General features: G+C 52.6%; 8 protein-coding genes across 9 annotated transcripts; 4 read left to right on the top strand and 4 right to left on the bottom strand.

The window, feature by feature from the left end:
• Positions 1-1,028: 1,028 nt before the first annotated feature.
• On the top strand, positions 1,029-2,296 carry HMPREF1120_00624 (syntaxin 1B/2/3/4; the record flags this gene model as incomplete). Its single annotated transcript, XM_009154624.1, has 4 exons — positions 1,029-1,034; positions 1,161-1,368; positions 1,423-2,166; positions 2,235-2,296. 4 exons carry the CDS (start codon positions 1,029-1,031, stop codon positions 2,294-2,296), a joined length of 1,020 nt encoding a protein of 339 aa, XP_009152872.1.
• Positions 2,297-3,195: 899 nt separating this feature from the next.
• HMPREF1120_00623 (BolA protein) lies at positions 3,196-3,669 on the bottom strand (the record flags this gene model as incomplete). Its single annotated transcript, XM_009154623.1, has 2 exons — positions 3,502-3,669; positions 3,196-3,367 (listed from the first exon to the last, which is right to left on the bottom strand). Exons 1-2 carry the CDS (start codon positions 3,534-3,536, stop codon positions 3,196-3,198), a joined length of 207 nt encoding a protein of 68 aa, XP_009152871.1. The 5' UTR covers positions 3,537-3,669.
• An 852-nt stretch (positions 3,670-4,521) lies between these two features.
• HMPREF1120_00620 (1-phosphatidylinositol-4,5-bisphosphate phosphodiesterase) lies at positions 4,522-9,138 on the top strand. The gene is made up of 3 exons (XM_009154620.1): positions 4,522-5,823; positions 5,893-6,867; positions 6,958-9,138. Exon 3 carries the CDS (start codon positions 7,167-7,169, stop codon positions 8,928-8,930), a length of 1,764 nt encoding a protein of 587 aa, XP_009152868.1. The 5' UTR covers positions 4,522-5,823; positions 5,893-6,867; positions 6,958-7,166; the 3' UTR covers positions 8,931-9,138.
• HMPREF1120_00622 (uncharacterized protein) lies at positions 4,705-5,289 on the bottom strand (the record flags this gene model as incomplete). Its single annotated transcript, XM_009154622.1, has 2 exons — positions 4,705-4,806; positions 4,882-5,289. 2 exons carry the CDS (start codon positions 5,287-5,289, stop codon positions 4,705-4,707), a joined length of 510 nt encoding a protein of 169 aa, XP_009152870.1.
• On the bottom strand, positions 5,864-6,560 carry HMPREF1120_00621 (uncharacterized protein; the record flags this gene model as incomplete). Its single annotated transcript, XM_009154621.1, has 2 exons — positions 5,864-6,338; positions 6,388-6,560. The coding sequence occupies 2 exons, from the start codon at positions 6,558-6,560 to the stop codon at positions 5,864-5,866; spliced, it is 648 nt and encodes a 215-aa protein (XP_009152869.1).
• A 37-nt stretch (positions 9,139-9,175) lies between the features above and the next one.
• Positions 9,176-11,931, top strand: HMPREF1120_00619. Of its 2 annotated transcripts, none has more exons than XM_009154619.1 (2): positions 9,176-9,724; positions 9,800-11,931. In XM_009154619.1, exon 2 carries the CDS (start codon positions 10,066-10,068, stop codon positions 11,332-11,334), a length of 1,269 nt encoding a protein of 422 aa, XP_009152867.1. In that variant the 5' UTR covers positions 9,176-9,724; positions 9,800-10,065; the 3' UTR covers positions 11,335-11,931. The 2 variants fall into 2 exon arrangements, with proteins under 2 accessions (XP_009152867.1, XP_009152866.1); XM_009154618.1 differs by having other exon boundaries at positions 9,176-9,728.
• Positions 11,912-13,760, bottom strand: HMPREF1120_00618 (retrograde regulation protein 2; the record flags this gene model as incomplete). The annotated part of the gene is made up of 6 exons (XM_009154617.1): positions 11,912-12,143; positions 12,216-12,276; positions 12,331-12,642; positions 12,713-13,307; positions 13,366-13,670; positions 13,736-13,760. 6 exons carry the CDS (start codon positions 13,758-13,760, stop codon positions 11,912-11,914), a joined length of 1,530 nt encoding a protein of 509 aa, XP_009152865.1.
• A 1,907-nt stretch (positions 13,761-15,667) lies between these two features.
• HMPREF1120_00617 (uncharacterized protein) lies at positions 15,668-18,484 on the top strand (the record flags this gene model as incomplete). The annotated part of the gene is made up of 3 exons (XM_009154616.1): positions 15,668-16,447; positions 16,497-16,609; positions 16,672-18,484. The coding sequence occupies 3 exons, from the start codon at positions 15,668-15,670 to the stop codon at positions 18,482-18,484; spliced, it is 2,706 nt and encodes a 901-aa protein (XP_009152864.1).
• Positions 18,485-19,692: the final 1,208 nt, after the last annotated feature.

Here is a 19,692-nt window from a genome sequence, read left to right as displayed (position 1 = left end):
AATCTGACCAAATCTTTAGCGAAGCACTATATCTACTGTGTGTTCCTAAGGTGGAGGTCGCCGTGGCTACCCAACGTTTTTGGAAAGTAGGAGATTATATAGAGTATCTCCTGGTGAAGTCGCCTCTACGAGAACTGGAGACGGGAAAAGTCAATGACAATTGGAAGAAGGCGGGTGTAAGCTTCACGTTTGAAAGGTGTTTCTGCGTTTCCACTGCGGTCGAGATGAGGCGCAGGAGGCTGCTAAAAGCTTATGAGGCCTGACATCTGAAGGGGCTTTTGAGGCCGATGGGAAAGGAGGCCCCCAAACTATTTCTGAGAAGTCTTTACTTGGGCCACTCAGGGATAAATGCCATACTACAATTTGTAGTACTAGAGTCGAGCGCAGCCTATGACTGAACAGAATAGTCGCAGCAGTGCACTGGCAGTGGTGCACAGCCTCCAGGGTCTGTCGGCGGGTACCCGGTTAAAGCGCAGAGAGGGTCCAGCTCCGAGCCTCCTTTTACACGGTGCCTGGTACGCTGCACCATCCACTACTGGCAACCCCCCCTGCACTGGATTGGCGCTGGCATAACTGTAGTAGCACTGCTCAGGCTGGAGACGATCCGTGCCAGTGCCAGTGGACTGTACCTCTAGCCTGCCCGGCCTTTACCACAGGCTTCCACCCAGCCAGACTTTCCCCCTTCAAACCACTGGCATCCATCAGCCTGCGACTTCTCGCCTCGAACCCTGAGTCCGAACCCGAGCTGATCAGAACGCTGCAGTGATCACTCAGCTTTGCATTACTCTTTTCGACTTCAATTCTTCAGCTGCTACACCTCCCGTGCGGTGCATTTTATCACCTCCCCTTTCTAAACAGTTGCATCACTTCGTGTCGCATATTCTCAACGGCTTCGCGTCTCTGCGCCTCAGCACCGGCGCCTCCGATTGTATTTCTCCTACATCCTGCAGTATTTCCGCGTACCACATCCATTGAACAATAATCTTCAACATCAAGCCGATCAATACCGTTGAACAGGACTCTTCATCATGAGCGTATGTTTCCCCATCGTGTTGCTTCACGTGTCAAGCTGCTTCGAATGCCCCCGGGTCCCGACCGCGGCTACCGAGATCAATTCTGTTGCCTTTCCACCTAGGACTTTGGACTGATTGCAATTCTAGTACAATCAGGGTTACGGTGGCCAACAGGGCGCTCAAGGATACGGTGGCTACAATCCTTACAACCAGTCCGGCAATCCCTACGCGCAACAGGGGGGCTACAACGAAAGCCAAGGATACAATGAGCAAGGCGGCTACGACAGCAGGCCGCAGCCACAGCAGCAAGGCAGCAGCTACTATGCTGAGCAGGAACAAAATGCCGGCGGATACGGTAGGGAAATCTTTGTTGCCATGACTGCACAACCCGGCTAATCCGCGACGCTAGAAATGCGGAATATGAATGGTTCCGACCCGAACAGAATCCTCAATGAATGCAGAGCCGTTGATCAAGCCATCGACGAGATCGAGGCCGATCTGCAACGTCTCCGAGGCCTTCAATCGCGGTATTTGGCCGACACAAATACCTCGGCGCAATCGCCGCTGCGCATCGAAGTCGACCGAACCGGGGAAAACATCATGACCAAGTACAGAGGTTTGGTTAGCCGGGTCAAGAACATCAAACAACAACCAGAGTCGGGAAACCCTCGCAATGCTCCACAAGTTGGCAAAGTGGACCGCAGACTCAAGACGGCCATCAACCAATACCAACAGGTTGAGCGAGAGTTCCGAAAAGCATCGCAAGAGCAGATGGCAAGACAATACCGCATCGTTCGGCCTGACGCCTCAGATGCCGAAGTTCGCGAAGCCGTTGAGGATCCGAACAATCAGCAAATCTTCAGCTCTGCCTTGATCCAGAGCGATCGCCGTGGAGAGGCACAAACTGTGGCCAGAAACGTTTCGCAGCGGCACGAGGATATCCAAAAGATTGAACGCCAGATGATTGAGCTTGCTCAACTATTCCAAGACCTTGAGGCACTGGTCGTGCAACAGGAACCCGCAGTCACTCAGATCGAACAGAGGGGTGAAGAGGTAACGGAGCATGTGGCCAAGGCCAACACCGAACTCGAAGGCGCGGTTGTCAAGGCCCGAGCTGCCCGAAGAAAGAAGTGGATATGCTTGGGAATTGTTTGTGAGTACTATCTGAACTATCTGAACTTGTCCAGGGCTGTTGATGAATTCCTTCTAACTTGTCTCCAGTGCTCATCATTATCATCATCATTGTGGTGGTTGTGGTGGTTGTCGAGATCACCAAGAATTAGGGGTCCAATGGCGGCAGCAGTCCCCAGGCTTCAGCTACATAATTCTTGGTTAGCACCCCCTGGCACGCTGCTGTAGTGCAGCCAGTACACCAGGCCATAAAGAACTTTCCCTTTCCACAATCAACCTTCCATCCCTCTGACTACCCGTGCGGTGTCCAATTGTGCGGAGCCGTGGTGCCTTCAAGTTTGTTGACGGATTGTGCCCGTCATAAATCACCTGCCGTTTCAATCGAATGGTCTTGAAGGCCTCTGAACTGCATGGGTGCGCGTAAAGTCATCTCATTGCGAGAAAAGAAAGCGGGTCAGATCAGAAACCAACTGGGCGCACAGCCGAAGTGAGTAGAAACAGGCGAAGAAGGAATGGTTGTGTTGTGATATCTCATATGTTCAGAAAAAAAGCCGGCGCAAAGCAAAGCAAAGCAGAGCAGAGCAGATTGTGTGCCAGTGATGTTTTGTGTGTTTTGTGTGTTTTGCTGCTGTTTTATAGTTTTTTTTTTCTTGGTTTGGTTAGTACAGGTTCAGGATTGGGTGACATGTGCAGCATGTCTTTTGTTAGACAAAGTACTACAACTATTCTAATACAACATTCCATGTTCGGTCCGAGCGTGTCCTTGGGGATCAAATTTGCTGAAAGAGGAAGACAGGTAAAGCAGGGCAAAGCAGGGGCATTAGATGCAGTGTAGTGGTCGGGAACTTGAAGCCTTGCATTGAGTGGCCTTGCAAGTCGTGAGCTTGAATGTGATGTCGATAAGACTGTCTGTTCAGTTTCGCGATTAAATACTAGGTAGTAATCCATCTGTCTGATGCCAGTTCGACCAGCCTCGGTATAGCGATATGGACATGCATGCATACAGGGTATGTGTAGGTAGGTACCTAGGTTGATAGATTCAAATGTTGGTCTAATCCGATTTCCTCGATTTTTCCCTCTCTTCCTCCTCGGGCGTCTTTGTCCGCAATTGCAACGCGTGGATCCCGCCCGGTCGCTCGAGTTCTTCTTTCAGGAGAGAATAGACCATTCGATGTCGTGCGGGTTGGGATTTGGATGCGAATGAGGGGGAGATGATGTCTAGACTGTTATTAATTAATTGGTCAGTGGATCGATTGATATTATGACCTTTTTGGGTTTTTGATTTTTGGGACCTTGGATTTAGAAGCTTCGCATGACAGGGGCGGGGGCTAGGAGAGTGTTATCTGTTGGCACGTACTAGAAATGCGTCTCTCTCGACGTCACACCCACCATGGCTTGGTGATGGGCATGTTTGTGTGAATCGTTTCGGATGCGGAGGTCGGTGGGGTTCAGGGCTTCTGTGACCTATGGGAACAAGGTGGTTTGATGTTAGTCTAGATGGTTCTGGTTCTGGTTCTGTGAGGGACTGAGTGATTTTGCTGGTGCTGGTCATGGATAAACATGGTACTCTGAGGTATGTTGTAGGATATATTTTGAGGGCATCATTGAGTTTGTCTTCCCTTTTCTCTTTCTTTTGGATCTCGGAAAGACTTGGGGGTAGGTGAAAGAAATTCAACAGGATTAGGGACACTGCAGGGCAAGGCAGGGCAAGGCAGGGCAGGGCAGGCAGGGATGGAGATTTTTGCAACGCGCCTAAATCAATGGTTGGGATATTGGTGCAGTGGTTCCTTGGTGGGAGGGAGGCCCACATGTAAGTACCCCTTTTGGGAGAAAAGGAGGACATTGTGCCGCCCACGCCGTGGGTTTATACATTGACTGAATAGGGAGGAGGGCATTGGGAAGGGCGTTTCATGGCATGGTAAGAGGGACAAGGTAAGGGAAAGGTAGATAGACGGATAGGACAGGATGAGGACAAGGCTGAAAGAATGCCGCTCCAATTCCATTGCATCCGCGGGAGTAATAATGGACACGCAAAAGACCAACAGGCTTGACTCACTTTGCGCCGAATCGTGTCCTCAACGGGGGTATTTGAGCTGCTCGCCATTCTTCTGAATGATACTGTTGATCGCCCAACGAAAGAGCTGCGCAGGGCTGAAAAAGGTGTCATTGGGACATGGTAGTTTGTGGTCCTCGAAGAAATGGTCTGGGGATGGAAATGGATGTCTTTTCTAGCTCTGCCAGTGGATTATACGACAGTGGGACTTAGCAGGTTGTTAATTTGAATTATGGCTAGTTTGTTGGTTAGCGTCCAAGATCTGACCCGAACTCTGACGCTTAACGCTTGGTTAAAACTTGCAGTCTCTTCACTCTGGCCTCGAGTCCGATCACTGATGCTTTGCGCCTCAATTGGAACTACGGTAGCTCTTCCCCAGGACAGTCAACAACCGAGGGACTTAAAAGGCAGCAAAACGCTCTATTCCGATAATCGCATCAATGGAGGTGAACTCTCCACCATTAACATCGCCGTGTCTGCTCTGTCAAGACAGCTCCGACACAGATTTCATTCCTCCTTCTGCTTCCTGGACATCTCCGGGTTCGCCAGCGCATCAGCGTTCCATCTCGGGTCTGAACTCTCCTTGACCGGCGCCCATCCCAGTTGGATCTGTTTATGGTTCAAATGAGCTTCAAGTTGTCGTGAAATGCAGGGTTCAACACCGCCCAAGACATATGTACATACCTGCATGGTCTTCTGATCCCAATCCTTGGTAAAACTCTTGATTTTGCCATCTTCGACCTCAAAGATGGCCGCTGCACTCCACTGCGCATGGCGACCAGATGCGGGGATTCCCTTGTACGGTTTCCCACAGTGGCTGCCTTCGGCGGTATAGCGGAGCAGGACCTGGCCGTTTTTTGCGAACACCTGGTCGAACCGGATGATGTGCAGGTCGGCCACACTTTCCATCACGACGGAATGTGACTGAGCATAGTCCATTGGCGTCTCGCAGCCAGGAAAAGTGGCCGGAGCCCAGAACCAGCTGTCGTCCCGGCACAGATGACGAACCGAGTCTCCTCCCTTGTTTTCACTAGGTGAGTACGCGATCGCCATGTATTCTTTGCATATTGCGATGTTGCGCTGTGACGGCATTTGTTGCTGTCAGTCGATCGCTCTGGGTGTGCTCCCAAGGCCTCCTCATCCTTCTCCGACAGCAGGTAGGTTAGGAGAAGCAGACTGACCTCTTCTTCCGGAGTCTGATCTGTGGTGATCACGGCTGGAGGGTATTTCTCGGGGGTCGTCATGTTGGCGCTTGAGATGCTGAATGGTGAACAACAGGATCAATAGGCCTCCTCCGATTTTACATTCATCCCATGGCACTGAAGTATTGGTAAAATTACTCCCATTGTTTAATTCAATCCATATCCTATCCGACTTAATACGTCATTGTACTCGTTGTGAGGGGTAGTCACTGGGGAAGGTGATGCAAGGCTATACTCACAAGGCTGTGCGTTAAAGCTGCGCATTATGGCTTCCACTGGCAGGGGAGACCTGAAGGATATGTGTTATCCTTGCTGACAGGGCTAGGACGGAGAATATTTACTGGAGCAGTATGCAGAACAACTGTTGCTATTGAAAGCTCAAGCCGCCGGTTGTTCACTTCTTCGCAAGTTGGATAAGTTCTTGGTCAGTCACCACTGTAACCAGGTTGAACCCTTTCATTAAGCTAATTATTCAACAATCGCACCACCTCAGGGTGATTATTTCTTGCCGCCCTTTCGATTGCTCGCTCGCCAAATGTGTCTCGAATGGTAGCATCTGCACCGTTGTTGAGGAGAAATTCCACCATCTCCGCGTCACCTCGTTCTGCGGCCCCATGAAGCGGAGTTCCCAGAGCCATGAAATCGCAATATTGGAACGAAGTTGGATGGGATTGATATTCGATTTCATTGATTCTGGCCCCTCTCAGCAGGAGCGATTGAGCAACATCCAGCCGATCGGCGGAGCTGCGCCGTGTAGCCCAGTGAAGGGGCTGGCCATAATCGCACGAGGCGCCGTGATCGAACAGAAGCTGGATGATTTCCAAGGAGGCTTCTAGGACTGCGACCGACAACGGGGTCATGTCGAATCTGCACTGGGCGTTCGGGTCTGCGTTCTTCGACAAGAACAACCTTGTGAGTTGGGGATCATGGAATGTCAGCCTGCCAGAGTCAGTTCTCGCGTAAACGGTCATGATATCTTGGGACATACGCCAACGGTGGAGGGTTCCAAGCGTTGATGGGTTGGTTGATATCGACGCCGCTGTCCAACAGGGCGGAAAGGATCTCAGCGGGACATTGCCTGATAGCCCATTTTACGTCTTGAATGGAAGCGGACTGGCCTTCGGCAATTTTGCGTAGTACCCTGGGATAGTCTCCAGCCATGAGTGCACACCCTAAACTGTTAGCATGGGCTCTGAGCATAGCGCCCCAGTCGATCTCTCTGTCCCGGGACTCCATGTTCTGTATCTGCAAGAGATTAGAATGTTGGATAGTGGTGGTCTGCCTGCAGATTGTAGTCGACTGGGTGATGCTTTTATGTCCAGCGACCTCACGTGCAAGATTTGCCTCCCATTATTGCTGCCTAATGCGGCTTGAACATTTCTAACCGTCTTCTTCGCCTGCGTTCCTCGAAGAGTGACAGGTCCCGAGTTGGCGATGCCGGTGCAGGTGAATCTGGATGGCGTCTCTCGTGAGTGATTTTGTAGACTTGATGAAAGATGCGGTGCTGCGTACTACCAATAAGCTGACTAACGTGGCTAATATGTATTGTACATACAAGTAAGCACGATCGATGTCCCCGCCTACTAGTAGACACCGTCTTCCTGCTTCTTACGCATCTCTACAACCTGCACAAATCATCCGTCAAACCCCAATTCAGGTCCAGGAAAGCTGTTCATCAAAGCGGTGTGTCAAGCGGCCTCGCAACGGTCGCGGCATTGAGTGGTCTGAAGCTGAACGCCCACGGTGTCAGGACGACTTGCCCTCACCATGCCGGAATCGACCTCATCCATGCTATCGTCACGTCTCGCCAACCTGAATCCTTTCTCTAGGTCCCAAAGCAAGACCGATGATGAAGACCTCGGGGAAAAGATTGATCCAAGTACGATTGCAGGCGGTGGCCATGGTGTGCGCTCCTCCGAGGTCAACAAGGATCAACTTCAAATCAGCCACGCCCTGAGATCATTCCTGGTCCATCACAACGTGATTTCCAAAAGTGATGCTAGCTTGCACAACGGGGGCCACTTGTCGGAGCCATTACAAGCCCTGCTCAACAAGCCCTACATCAATGTGCCGCCGTATATTACTGACAGGTCTCATCCGTTGCCGGAATACTTTATCAGTTCTAGCCATAACACGTATTTAAACGCTCACCAGCTATATGGAGATTCTTCAGCAATAGCGTACCAGACAGCTCTCAGTACTGGGTCTCGCTGCGTCGAAATTGACGCCTGGGATGACGATGAAGACAAAGACGAACCGAAGGTCACGCACGGCTACACCCTCGTGTCGCATATTTCCTTTCGATCCGTCTGCGAGACCATCCGCGATACTGTGGATAGCGAAGCAGCACAAGTCACAAGTGACGGCCAGTATCAACCTTCACCGATCCTGGTATCCCTGGAGAACCACTGTTCCGTCCATGGACAGCGACGCCTCGTACAGATAATGAAGGACGTCTGGGGAGATCGCCTACTAAGTGAGGCCGTCAGAGCTAAAGGGCACAAGGAACAAACTGGCTCCGGAAGCCATGTGCGACTGGAGGAGTTGGGTTCGAAAATCGTTGTCATTGTCGAATACCATTTCCCCGGCGAACCCGAGGACGATGAAAGCAGCTCCAGCGATGACACCGAAGAAGAGACACGACAAGCGCAAAGGACCAGCAAGGAGAAAAAGAAGGTCGCTCCTTCAGTCACCATAATACCTGAACTGGCCGAGTTAGGCATCTACGCTCAGTCGGTGAAGCCCAAAGACAACTCTTGGTACGCTGAAGTCGGCCTCAAGGACGGTCCGCACCACCACCTCATCAACATCTCAGAAACCGCACTGCGAGCGCATTTGCCGGCCGAAATCCACAGAATCGCCCGGCATAATGCACAACATCTGATGCGAGTGTACCCTAAGGGAACTCGAGTCTCGTCTAAAAACCTCAATCCTGTGCCTTTCTGGGGGCTCGGAGCGCAGATCTGCGCCCTGAATTGGCAGACCTTCGGGGCTGGTCTGCAGCTGAATCAGGCTTTGTTCAGTGGGTCCGAGGGTTATGTGCTGAAGCCTGTGGCTCTCCGCGCTGGCGGCAACGGGGTACTCAGCACCGGCCAAAAGAAGAGGCTTCGGCTTCACGTAGCAGGGGCTTCTGGCATTCCCCTACCTGAAGGTCGGAAGGCAGACGACATCTCACCGTACTTATCCTGTACTATGATCCATCCCGATGATCTGGAGAAGGACCCGGTCAAACGCAAGACGGCACCTTACAAACATCACAAGCTCGGTTTCCTCCATGAAGGCGAGAACCCGCCGGCCACGGACCCGGTTTGGGATGAGACCCTTGAGTGGGAGTATGAGGATAATGAATTGGCCTTTTTGCGCATGCTCATCAAGAGCGACGACAGCTACTCCAGGAACCCTGTGCTAGCAGTCGCTGCTGTCAGGCTGATGTATGTTGTGCCTGGATGGAGTTTCATCCGTATGCTAGACTTGAAGGGCAGGGAGACGACTTGCTCGTTACTGATCAGATTCGAGTTGGACAATGTTTAGATGGGGAGGGTAATGTCAACTACCCACAAGGGCCATGATATACAATGAGAGCCATCTTCCATCACTTTAATCTTTGTCTTAAGGCTCCGTGAGATGATACTACTGCCAGTGTGTAGTAGGACTCGACTCGGGAGTTTGAGCGGCGCCCGGCCGGAATAAATTGTATTGCCGAACACCAAAAATGCTGACATAAACATGTCAACTGTGGAGTACAAGAGCCCCTCGGCCCCATTTTCCTCATTGTTCGCACTTCAATTGACTGCCCATTGATTGTGGTGCGTTCCGTTCCTCTACAGCTTTCGGAAGCTGAGAGCTCGTCAATCTCGGGGGTCGAGTTCGGTTCTAATCCTTTCTTGTCCAAGTACTATAGCTGCGAGGCTAGGGCCCCTGAGACTAGTAGGACTCTGTTGGGCGTGCTCAACAATGTTGGCACGATGCGCCCCATTACTCTGTTTGCTCGATTGAACGCCCACGCCGCCGTCCCTCGCTCTGGAGCTGGCTTCAAGTTGACTGCAACAACAGCTCTACAGTCCTTCCCCCGGTTGCTCAGTAAGGGATCTCGAACTCGATTTCGAATGGCGTCTACTCTGCCCTCCACGCCCATTTTTGAGGCGATTGCCAAACATGACCCGCGGAGTCCGGCCATTGTTCACAGCGCCTCTGACCGGACCTTTTGCTACGGCAGCTTGCTGCACGATGTGGCCGCTGCCAAAGACAATTTGACGGCACTCGCCGACGGCAAGTCTTTGGCGGGCGAAAGGATTGCATTTCTGGCCGAGAACGGCTATGACTATGTAGGTGCGGCAGCACACGACCCACCCCAAGATAGATGACCAAGGCATCGAGGCATATTGACAAAGAATCCCCAGTGACTTTCCTCTCGATCCTGGCTCAAGATGCCATCGCCCTTCCCTTGGCACATACACATCCGAACTCGGAGCTGCGATACATCATCGAGAACAGCGAAGCCGCCCTGTTTCTCTCGACACAAAAATTCCAAGACAAAGCTCAAGAGGTGGTGAAAGAAGGACTCAACCATGTGCCGAGATTGGAAATCCTGTCCAAAATTGAGACTGGGGCCGTTTCGGCCGAAAATGTGAAATTCGGCCCCAACAGCGTTCAGCAGGGCGGCTTCATGCTGTATACGTCTGGCACGACCAACCGACCCAAGGGGGTGGTGTTATCGGTGTCCACGATCACGGCGCAAGCACGGTCATTGATCGAAGCATGGAACTATATGCCGTCCGATTTGCTTCTACATGTCCTGCCACTGCATCATATCCACGGGACGGTGAACGCGCTCTTCACGCCTCTGATGGCCGGCGCAGCCATTGAGTTTGCATACCCTTTCAACGCGGACACGGTATGGAAACGACTGGCGGCGCCGTTTCTTCCACATTCTCCGCCGACAAAACGACCCATCACCTTCCTGACGGTGGTGCCAACGATCTACAACCGACTTCTGGCCACGCATCCCACGTTGAGTCCAGACATGCAGGAAGCCACCCGCACGGCCATCACGCCGCAGTATATGCGGCTCAACATCTCCGGGTCCGCGGCGTTGCCCACTCCCACGAAACAGGCCTGGACCGAACTCAGCAGCGGCAATGTTCTGCTCGAGCGGTATGGCATGACAGAAGTCGGGATGGCGCTTTCATGCGGCCTGGCATATGAAGACCGGGTCGACGGAAGCGTCGGCTGGCCTCTGCCATCGGTTCAAGTCCGGCTGGTCGAGACTGAGACCGGCCAAGTCATCCAGCCCGGGGAGGAAACAGATTCCAAAACAGGCAAGCCGCGTGAAGGCGAGATCCAGCTGCGCGGCCCGACCGTCTTTAGCGGATACTTTCGCAACCCGAAGGCGACGGCGGAAGCGTTTGTGGAAGATCAAACCAACGAGAATGGAAGTGGCAACGGTAATGCCAACGGCAACAGCAGCAGCAACGGCAAATGGTTCAAAACAGGCGATATTGCCATTCGACAACACGTCCCAGGCACCGGACAGAGCGACCAGTCCTGGGCCAAGGGACCCATGTATTTCATCCGCGGCCGCCAGAGCGTCGACATCATCAAGACTGGCGGCGAAAAGGTGTCGGCGCTCGAAATCGAGCGCGAACTGCTTTCCCTCCCTCAAGTCGCAGAGGCCGCCGTCGTAGGTATCCCTTCTGAACAATGGGGCCAGAAAGTCGCTGCCGTCATCGTCCTCACTGAGCAAGGATTGACTGCCGGCAAGGGAGGCAAGCCATGGTCAGTCATGGACATGCGTCGCGCTCTAAAGGACCGGTTGGCGAATTATAAGATTCCCCAGGAACTGAAAGTCGTCGATTCCATCCCCCGCAATGCCATGGGCAAAATCAATAAGAAGTCTCTGGTCAAGGATGTGTTTCCGGAAACTCGGGAAAAGTGACCGGACCGGTCTTTTTTCCAAAAAGGGGGGTAAGAAGGGGATTTGTGCTTTTTCTTGTCTGTTTTTCACCCTCCGAACAAGTGCTTTTGAGGCGGCTAAAGGGGCCAAACAGCGAGGTTCGACTTTGTGCATTCATATTGTGGTGGTCGTTACCTGTGTTGATCTGACTTACGTATGCATGGATGGATAGAGAAAAATTTTGCAAAAATCAGGCATGGCACGGCATGGGGTGGGCGGCCATAACAAATCGTCGTTGAAAAAGAAGCTTGCAAAGCTAAGGTGGGGGGGGGGCGGCTATATGAATTGTTCACAGAACAGGAGCAGGAGCAAAAAGTCGACATCAGGATTCTTTTTGAATACTGTATCTTGGTTCTTCTCTGTATAGTTAGAACTGTACGAGTGCTACTCTCCAATTTTACGCAGAGAGCGCACGCAGTCCAGTCCTTCTGGATGCTTTTCCCCAGTAGTACAACTACCTAGGTATCTAGATACTGGTGGGTGCCAGTCCTGGTAATTCTGAATGCCGACGAATAGTCGGTTGAGTTGCAAACCACAACAAGGCTTGAACATGCTTCTACTATAACATGTAGCGATACTCCGGGTTCATGTCGCCCATCTCGGTCTTCTCGTACTCGGTCAAGCCGACATCGGGGGGTGTCTTTTCGCGACTTCTGTTTTGGGTGGCGCAGGCCACATAGTACAGCACGCAGCTGACGGCGCTCAGGCAGATGAAGCCCATGCAGATACTGTAACCTTTGTGGAAGAATGTTTTGGCATCGCCGGACTCGAAGCTGTAACTGGCAATGATACTAGCGAAGAACACAAATCAGCATCTGGATCATGTCATCACCAAAAACGTGGTATAAGCCATGAAAACTTACCCGCCAATATTTCCAAAGCCAATCTGCCACGCGGTGCCCACGGATCTTCTATGATGCCCACCTTTATGTTTCTGTCAGCAAACGGGGGTTCTGATTCTCAGAGTGATTCTCTTACCTAGATTCATACTGAACCAGCATACAATGATAGGCATGGCCGAGTAACATCCCGAAGTGACTAGGAACAAAGCACCGTATTCGGTATGGTGGTCATGGTGCACGGTCATGAGGATGGCAAACCCGGCAATGGCGATCAAAATGGGGACCATGGCAAACAGGAACCGGTGGCGTAGACGATCGGACAAGGCGGCGATTAACATGGAAAACCCGAATGCAGCCGCCCAGGGCGGAACGGAATGTAGTTGAGTCTGAATCGATCCGTATCCGTACGATTTGATGATGGTTGGTGCAAAGTAGGCATAGCCATAAGCTGTGGGGACATATCCATGTCAGCAAGCTGAACTGCTTTGCGAAAACAGAAAACAAAGGTCTCAACTCACCTGGTACGATCAGTCCAAAGTACATGAAGCCGCCAAGGATGATCTTATAGTCCTTGAAGCAATTCACCACGTCCTTGAAGGTGATGCGTCGCTCAATGGCTGATTTGCCCTGGTCATCGCGGAGTCGCTGCATGACAAATTGTCGCTCCGGCTCACTAAGCCATTTGGCCTCCTCGACAAAGTCGGGAATGACAAAGAACCAGATGAACGAGACCAAGCAAGTGACGCAGCCTTCGATGATGAACACCCATCTCCATCCAAGATAGCCACAGAGACCATCCATTTTGCCAATGGCTGAGGCGAGGAGACCGCCAAAGGCGCCGGCCAGGGTCGTACTGGCGAAGAAAAACGTGTATCGCTTCTGAGCCTCGGCACGTTTGTACCACATTCCTATCAGATAGAAACTTCCGGGAAACATGCCGGCTTCAAAGAGCCCGAGGAAAAATCGAGTGGTGATGATACCGCCATAGCCCTGAACAAGACCTTGGCAAACCGTTACAAGGCCAAAGCCAAACATACAAATCGAGAGCCAGACATGAGGTCTGAGACGCTTCAAGATGATGTTGGAAGGAATCTCAAAGATGACATACGGGACCTAGGAGCAGGGAATTAGCGACTGGAAGGAGCTTGCTACAGACTTCGAGTTTGCGTACGAAGAAAATGGTCAAGGCCGTTGAGTACTGCGTGGCAGTCAAGCCCAGATCTTTCTGAAGCCCAAAGATGGCGGCGTTGGCGACATTGGTTCGGTCGAGAAAGGCCAGAAGATAGAGCACGGAGAGCACGGGTATCACTCTCAAGTCGATTTTCGTGAGCAGTCTCCTTTCCGAGATGCCCGGCGGCAGGACATGGCGCTCGGCATCTGTGTAGGGAGCTGCTGGATGAGCGAGGTCCGGATCATAGTTCAACTGATGCTCGCCCAAGCCATTGGTGTCGTTGAAAGCCTCGCTTTTCTTCTCGCCTGCTCCGAGTTGAAAGTGAGTCACAATCCATAAGCATAAACCTCTTGAAGAAATGCTGACTTACTGGTACCATCGAGAGAAAACCGCATATTTGCGGAGGGGTCGGCAACACTACACCAGAGAAGAGGCGCTTAAACACTGGCTGCTGCGCGCAAGACCCAAGATACTGGAAGAAGGCCTATTTCTTCCACAGTATGGTGTCGCAAAAGTATTTTGTTTGTTGCGAGGGAAAGGGAAAGTGTGGACAGCGGAACACCGCTGGTGGGAAGCGGGTCCTCTTTGTAGTACAACAGTGGCACTGGCAGTTGAGGGTTGATGCGCACAAACATCAGCACAAGCATTACGGGCCAGAAGGCCGGGCGCCGTGCAAGAGCTTCGAGATGGGCCAAGAAGGCTTCCTCTCCACACATTATTGGCAGTTCCAGCTCCAGTGCCTGTTGGTGCCCTTGTAGCCGAGGCCAGTTGCCGCCAGTCACCAGTGGCAACTTGAACGCCAACAGCGGAATCGGGGCCGTTTGGTGTCGCTGGGCATTCTATCGCAGCTCTTCCAGGTGCGATGCAAGTGGTTCTCCAGATGGAGAAGAGATCGGTCCCGTCCTAGCAGGCTGGAGATGAAGCAGTAGGGATGCAACATAGGATCGGAGTGGAGGGACGATAGAGACAGTGATAGGCTGGCCCCGGGTCACGAGAGCCTATAACCAGGACAAGCCCTCAGGCTGGACAGCGCCACGACCGCCTGGTCTTCAGCCAGCGGCGGATGGCGGCAGACACCCCGCAAAGACAGTCCTTTAGGCGAGCCTTGACGCCCGCGAGGCCTTACAGCGCCTACAGCGCCCGTGGAGTAGGTAGGAGCTCCCCGAACTGCTGCCGGCAATTGAACCCAACTCTGCACTGGTGGACACGTTTCGGGGGTTCCGCGGGCCTAGTCCTCTGATTTGTTTCCACATCTTGGCCTGTGGCATGATGATCGGAGATATCAAGGCAAAAGGATTTTAAACAAACCTGTCCTGGTTGAATTGCTGAGATTGCACAATACATACTGTGCCTACCTACATGTAGGTAGTTATTCACATGCCATGGCCGTAGATATCCCTGGTAGGCGCAGATTGATGGTGTCGCGAGTCAATATCGCATACATAAGACCTGGCTTCAAGGGGACACTGGCTACACCGGAGCGCAGGCCGAAACCGCGGATGAGTGCCAGTACAGTATATTTCTGCATCGTCCCTGCCACCTAGTGAGGTACAGGATTATGTGGTTCAGGTTGTGTTCAGCCTACTCTATACTGGCAGCACCAATGCAGGCACTGTTGATACTTGCTGCCACCTTCATAGACCTGGTATTTGGGTTCTAGTAAGCACTATGACAACTACTACCCAGGTAGTATCGGCCAACGCACTAAAACCCCACGTCCACACTGCGACCGGCGGCAGGCTTGAGCCTAGAATGAAACTACTGGTAGGTACTAGTGCTCCTAAAGTCCTACTAGTATCTCCCGTGTCTATAGACGCACACCGTGATATGGTGACAACCACACTCTGCTGATCTCGAACTTTGATGCCACCCACGCCCAGCATCCCTCGCCGCCAATCATGGTCGAGCCGGCTTTTCACAATCCGCTGCTAGCCATGGATCAGCCTTTGTGGTAGACTCGGCGTGAAGGAACTCATGAAAGTATACTCTGGGGAGGCGAAACGCCTTTGAACTTTGATTCTGTTCAGCTCAACGCACCTCAATCGTAAGCCTCGTCGGAGCCACTGCTGCTCTCGATGCACCAAGATGCAGGATTAGACGCTGCGTGTTGACCCCTCTCCACCGCTGGCGGGCGCTCACTGTACACTGCCGACATCGAGAAGCTGTCATAACTGTCACGGCAGCCTTGTGTTGCTGTCTCTCAATTCATGTCCTCCTGCCTCTATTCTCCACGCCAATCTTCACCAGATCCTCAACGCCGGTGACGTGCAGTGCTTGACGTTTGGCTGAGGGGGCGGCGCACATGGATGCGTCTGCCTCGGCGGTGAGCCGAAACGGCAATGGCAAGCGTAAATACGAACATGGGCCCGTCATGAGAGTGAGCTCACCTTTCATCAACACCGCCAGTTCGTCATACCAGCAAGCATGCTCCAAACCCTTCAATGGCCGCAAACTCGTCTTTCAGCCATTAGCAACATCAAATCGACTGTCTGGAGATGACACTTCCCACCGTTGTGAGCCGCCGGCAGTACCACATGAGACTACAACAGGAGGGCCGGCCTCTGCCGGCCAATTTACCTTCGTCGTCAGCACGGCCGATAACTTCCTGCCCGGTCAGCGTTATCGCACAGCGCGCTATAGCCGTCAAACATCCGTTTCACTAGGCGATGACGGTGAACCAGCACACAAGAGATTGCGACTGACCTGCGAGACACAGCAAGCGCAGAAGCCCATCCTGAGGCCGAGTCGCCCAATTGCGATATCAGACCAGGTGAATAGTGATATCTGGCAGGGTATATTAAGTTACTGCGACCCCAAGCTTCTACTCAAGCTCAAAACCATAAATTCCGCCTTTTACCGCCTGCTATCTGATCGTTCCGCAATATGGAAACAAAGCAGGCAAAATTACTTCGGGGCGGACATGCCAGATTGCCCTCAGGGTCTAACAGAGCAACAGTACGTTGATCTTTTGGCGGGCAGGGGGTGCCAAAGCCGCACCTGTCCTAACGAGAATACTGCGAGGGTCTTCTGGACATTTCAGACTCGCCTGTGTCCAAAGTGTTTCAAGGAGAGAACAATACGCGTGAGTGATCTGCCGTGGTTGTTTCTAGGGATAGTCATGACTCTTGCAGGCCGACGATCTTCCTCTTCAGCGATGCCACAGCATATATTTATCTAATATCAAAGACTCTGCGGACACTAGAGTGCAGCTTTGGGAACTGCTTCCAATGGCACGGAGCGATGGGTAAGTGGTCCCTGCTGCATGTCTAGCTCGTCCTTCTGCCTTCTGACGGTGTCATTCTCCAGTCGTCGTTATATGCAACCTCGCCCTGTCGATGTCACCACCAACAGCTGGCGAGGTGGCTCCAACTCATGTCATTTTGCCTTCCTCAAATCATCCTACGCCCAGTTAGAAGATATGTATCTGGACTTCGTGGCTAGTTCGCCTCAAAGCAACGATGCCCTCAAAGGGTGGGTGGAGGGCGTTCGGAGGCAGACGATGGCATTCATGACCGAGGTACAACAAATAGAAGCCTGGTATAAAGTGCGAAACGGGGCGGACAGGGACTTGCAACAGGTGAGAATTGACTTCTTCGAGACGCGGGCGGCACAACTGTCCCCGCCCCTGCAAAGCCGCATCCTGTGGAACATGGCCGCTTTCCGGCGGGTGATAAGGGTCCCACAGGCACCATCAGAGAGATCGTGGAACACGCTCAAAGCGAAGATCTTGCCCTACCGGGAACAGGCGGAGCAAGTCGAACAGTTCAAGATTGCCATGGCTCACCGAGATCATTCGCGATTCTCTCCTAGCATCAGATTGTCTGAAAAATTGCATGACCATCGATCAGGTCGAAGCAAATGGGTCCGGACATTGCAACCCGAGCAGACATTCGTACTTGAGCTCGGCCAAGAAGTGTTTGCCCGTTGCTTGGATGACAAAGTGGCAGACGAAGACCTCTTATTGATGTGCTTGAATGGTGTCTACCATGTATATGAGCAGTTGAAGAAAACATCAAAGTGCCCGGTCGGGCTTAATTTCGATGGCACTACGGGTCCATATATACTTACTCTGGATGACGCTCGCATGATCGTGGAGGATGTCTTCATGAAAGAAATCTCGCCGCGATCTCAACGAGGCGAGACAGTCTTTCGGGGCCTGAGATGCAGAGGCTGCCATCGCAGTGACTTCATCAAGACATGGTCTTTCACGGCGGCTTTTGAACACATACTGGAAGCACACAGCCAACAGATTGGCGAAGGCTTGGAGTTCTGGCGGTTTGCAGTTCCGTTTGGGTCGTGTAAACTACGCGACGGGCGCGACGGGCCACTACGCTTCCCATGGTACAGCGTGCCTTGGCCCAAGTGCCTGCCCCTGGCTCCGAGTCACCAAGAAACTCGGGAAATGGGTCATTGGCATCCGGATTCCAATGAAGTTTATACGCCATTGAGGGTCCGCAACACAATCTCTGCATTTGAAGGAAGGCAACCGCGGCACAATGGGCTACCAGGCAGTGACTTCGTCGGCAATATCGTATCCGCTGCAACTGCTCTGAAGGGGTTGTGGCTAGACGGTACTTGTCAGATGAAAATCGCCCTGAAATATGCCGCGGATCGATACGTTTCCACATTAGGGACAGTAGCACCAATCTCTTTGCTCAAGGAAAGTGTCGAGCGCCTCCGACATGCCAATCCGGCCATTGAATTGCGTTTCCGCTGTGGTGTATGCGTCGGCGATGGAGGCGTTGTCCAAAGTGCGAAGCATGTGAAATACAAACTTCCCATCGAAACACTCCTGATTCATTGGGAAGAGAAGCACCACAACAGCGACCGCGTCTGGAGCCAGAACCTCATGTCCCTGCCATCGGACAGTGTGCTGATGGAGCGGATCGAAGAGGCCGACGGACGTCTGCAACACGAGAAGGATCGTGCGAAAAACAGAACGGCCGAGCTCCCCTCAAATCTCAGAAAACGTCCAAGACTGAAAGGCAACGTGGTGATGCAGACTCGACTGGCCAGCGAAGCATTGGACGAGCTGTTCGCCCGGCGGCATCCAAACCCTTCTGAGAGCAACGTAGGAAAGCCAGCATGCCGAACGACGGTGGCGGCAACGGAGCGGTAATGGATATGAAGCAGGACAGTGACAGGATTCATGCATGAACGCCGATACGGATGGGCAAAAACACAAAATAAGGTAAGCAGTATAATGAATGTCACAAGGCTATGAGGCGTCAGCAGGGCTGCCACGTGGTGTGACCCTTTGCATTTCAAGGGCGTGTACCCCCGTCATTGTTGTCGCCTCATTGTGAGTCAGCTGCCGGAGTCAGCGAACACCTGAGTGGAGCGCCAGGGCAACAATAATACCAGGTAATCACGAGCTGTCTGCATGGCGACAGCAGGAAAACATGTGATGTTGCGAGAATTCATTCATCGGGAGAAGACGCAAGAGGTATCTGGAAGCAGGAACCCTGCGCGAGGACAACTAATATGGCCTAGTGTGGGACGCAATCTCGCTGTGCACTTACTGTTTGCGGCATCTGGCAGCGAGATATGGAGCCCGCCCTTCGGGGAACAGTGGTTCTGCGCGCCGGCGACGAGGCTGACGTCCGGCAAAGTCGGCCAAGTGCGGAACCGGGCTTTTCGCTTCGTGTCGTTCGGCATTCAATTATTTTATCGCCAGCCTTGGAACCGGAAAGATGCGTCAGGCCTAATTGCGAGGCTCTCGGTTGGCTCGGCTGACGGAAGAGCTAGTGGATTTGTGGTTTAGCGTGGCTGTTCTTGCCTAGGCGTCCTTGATAGTTGCCGGATTGATAACAATGCAAGGCATCCCATTGGCTAGCGTATGTGTTAAGTGCAATATAGCGCCGACGCCAGTACCACGCATCTGATAACGTCAAGCTTCCCGCGCGTTGCGTGAGGCCGAGAAGGAAAAAAGATGGTAGAAACGAATCTGCGTTGTCTCTACAGCAGCCGCCCACTTCACTTGTTGCTGCTACTCCTCGCCATGGCACGATCCACCTCCAGAACCACTTCACCTTCGACGCCGTCTTCCCTTCACGTTTCTCCAGCTCTGGCGGGCCCGCCCAGGCTCCGCCGAGTGAGACTTTTCTTCAGCGTGGACCCATTCTCCCCTTTCGCAATGGCCACTCATTGTCCTCTCAATTGCAATCGCTCATTATTCAGCGCTCTTCTGCGCCTTTCGGTGCCGTACCAATTAGTACAGGCCTGTCCCGTCAGAGTCGCCTCGCCTCGCCGTCCGCCTTGAAGCCCGAGCGAGGATAGATATATTAGATTGGCCCCGGATCTGTCCTTTGTAGCCAATTCTCCCGT

This window comes from Exophiala dermatitidis, assembly GCF_000230625.1.
Source record: "Exophiala dermatitidis NIH/UT8656 unplaced genomic scaffold supercont1.1, whole genome shotgun sequence".
Taxonomy (NCBI): domain Eukaryota; kingdom Fungi; phylum Ascomycota; class Eurotiomycetes; order Chaetothyriales; family Herpotrichiellaceae; genus Exophiala; species Exophiala dermatitidis.
This window is presented reverse-complemented; position numbering and strand designations above follow the sequence as displayed.

What these genes read in the sequence shown, in the direction of transcription:
- HMPREF1120_00620 (XM_009154620.1), top strand. Translation starts at nt 7,167, where the DNA reads ATGCCGGAATCGACCTCATCCATGCTATCGTCACGTCTCGCCAACCTG.
- HMPREF1120_00619 (XM_009154618.1), top strand. Translation starts at nt 9,365, where the DNA reads ATGCGCCCCATTACTCTGTTTGCTCGATTGAACGCCCACGCCGCCGTC. An exon ending in GAACGGCTATGACTATGTAG is followed by an intron (nt 9,729 to 9,799) that starts GTGCGGCAGCAC and finishes AAGAATCCCCAG; the next exon opens with TGACTTTCCTCTCGATCCTG.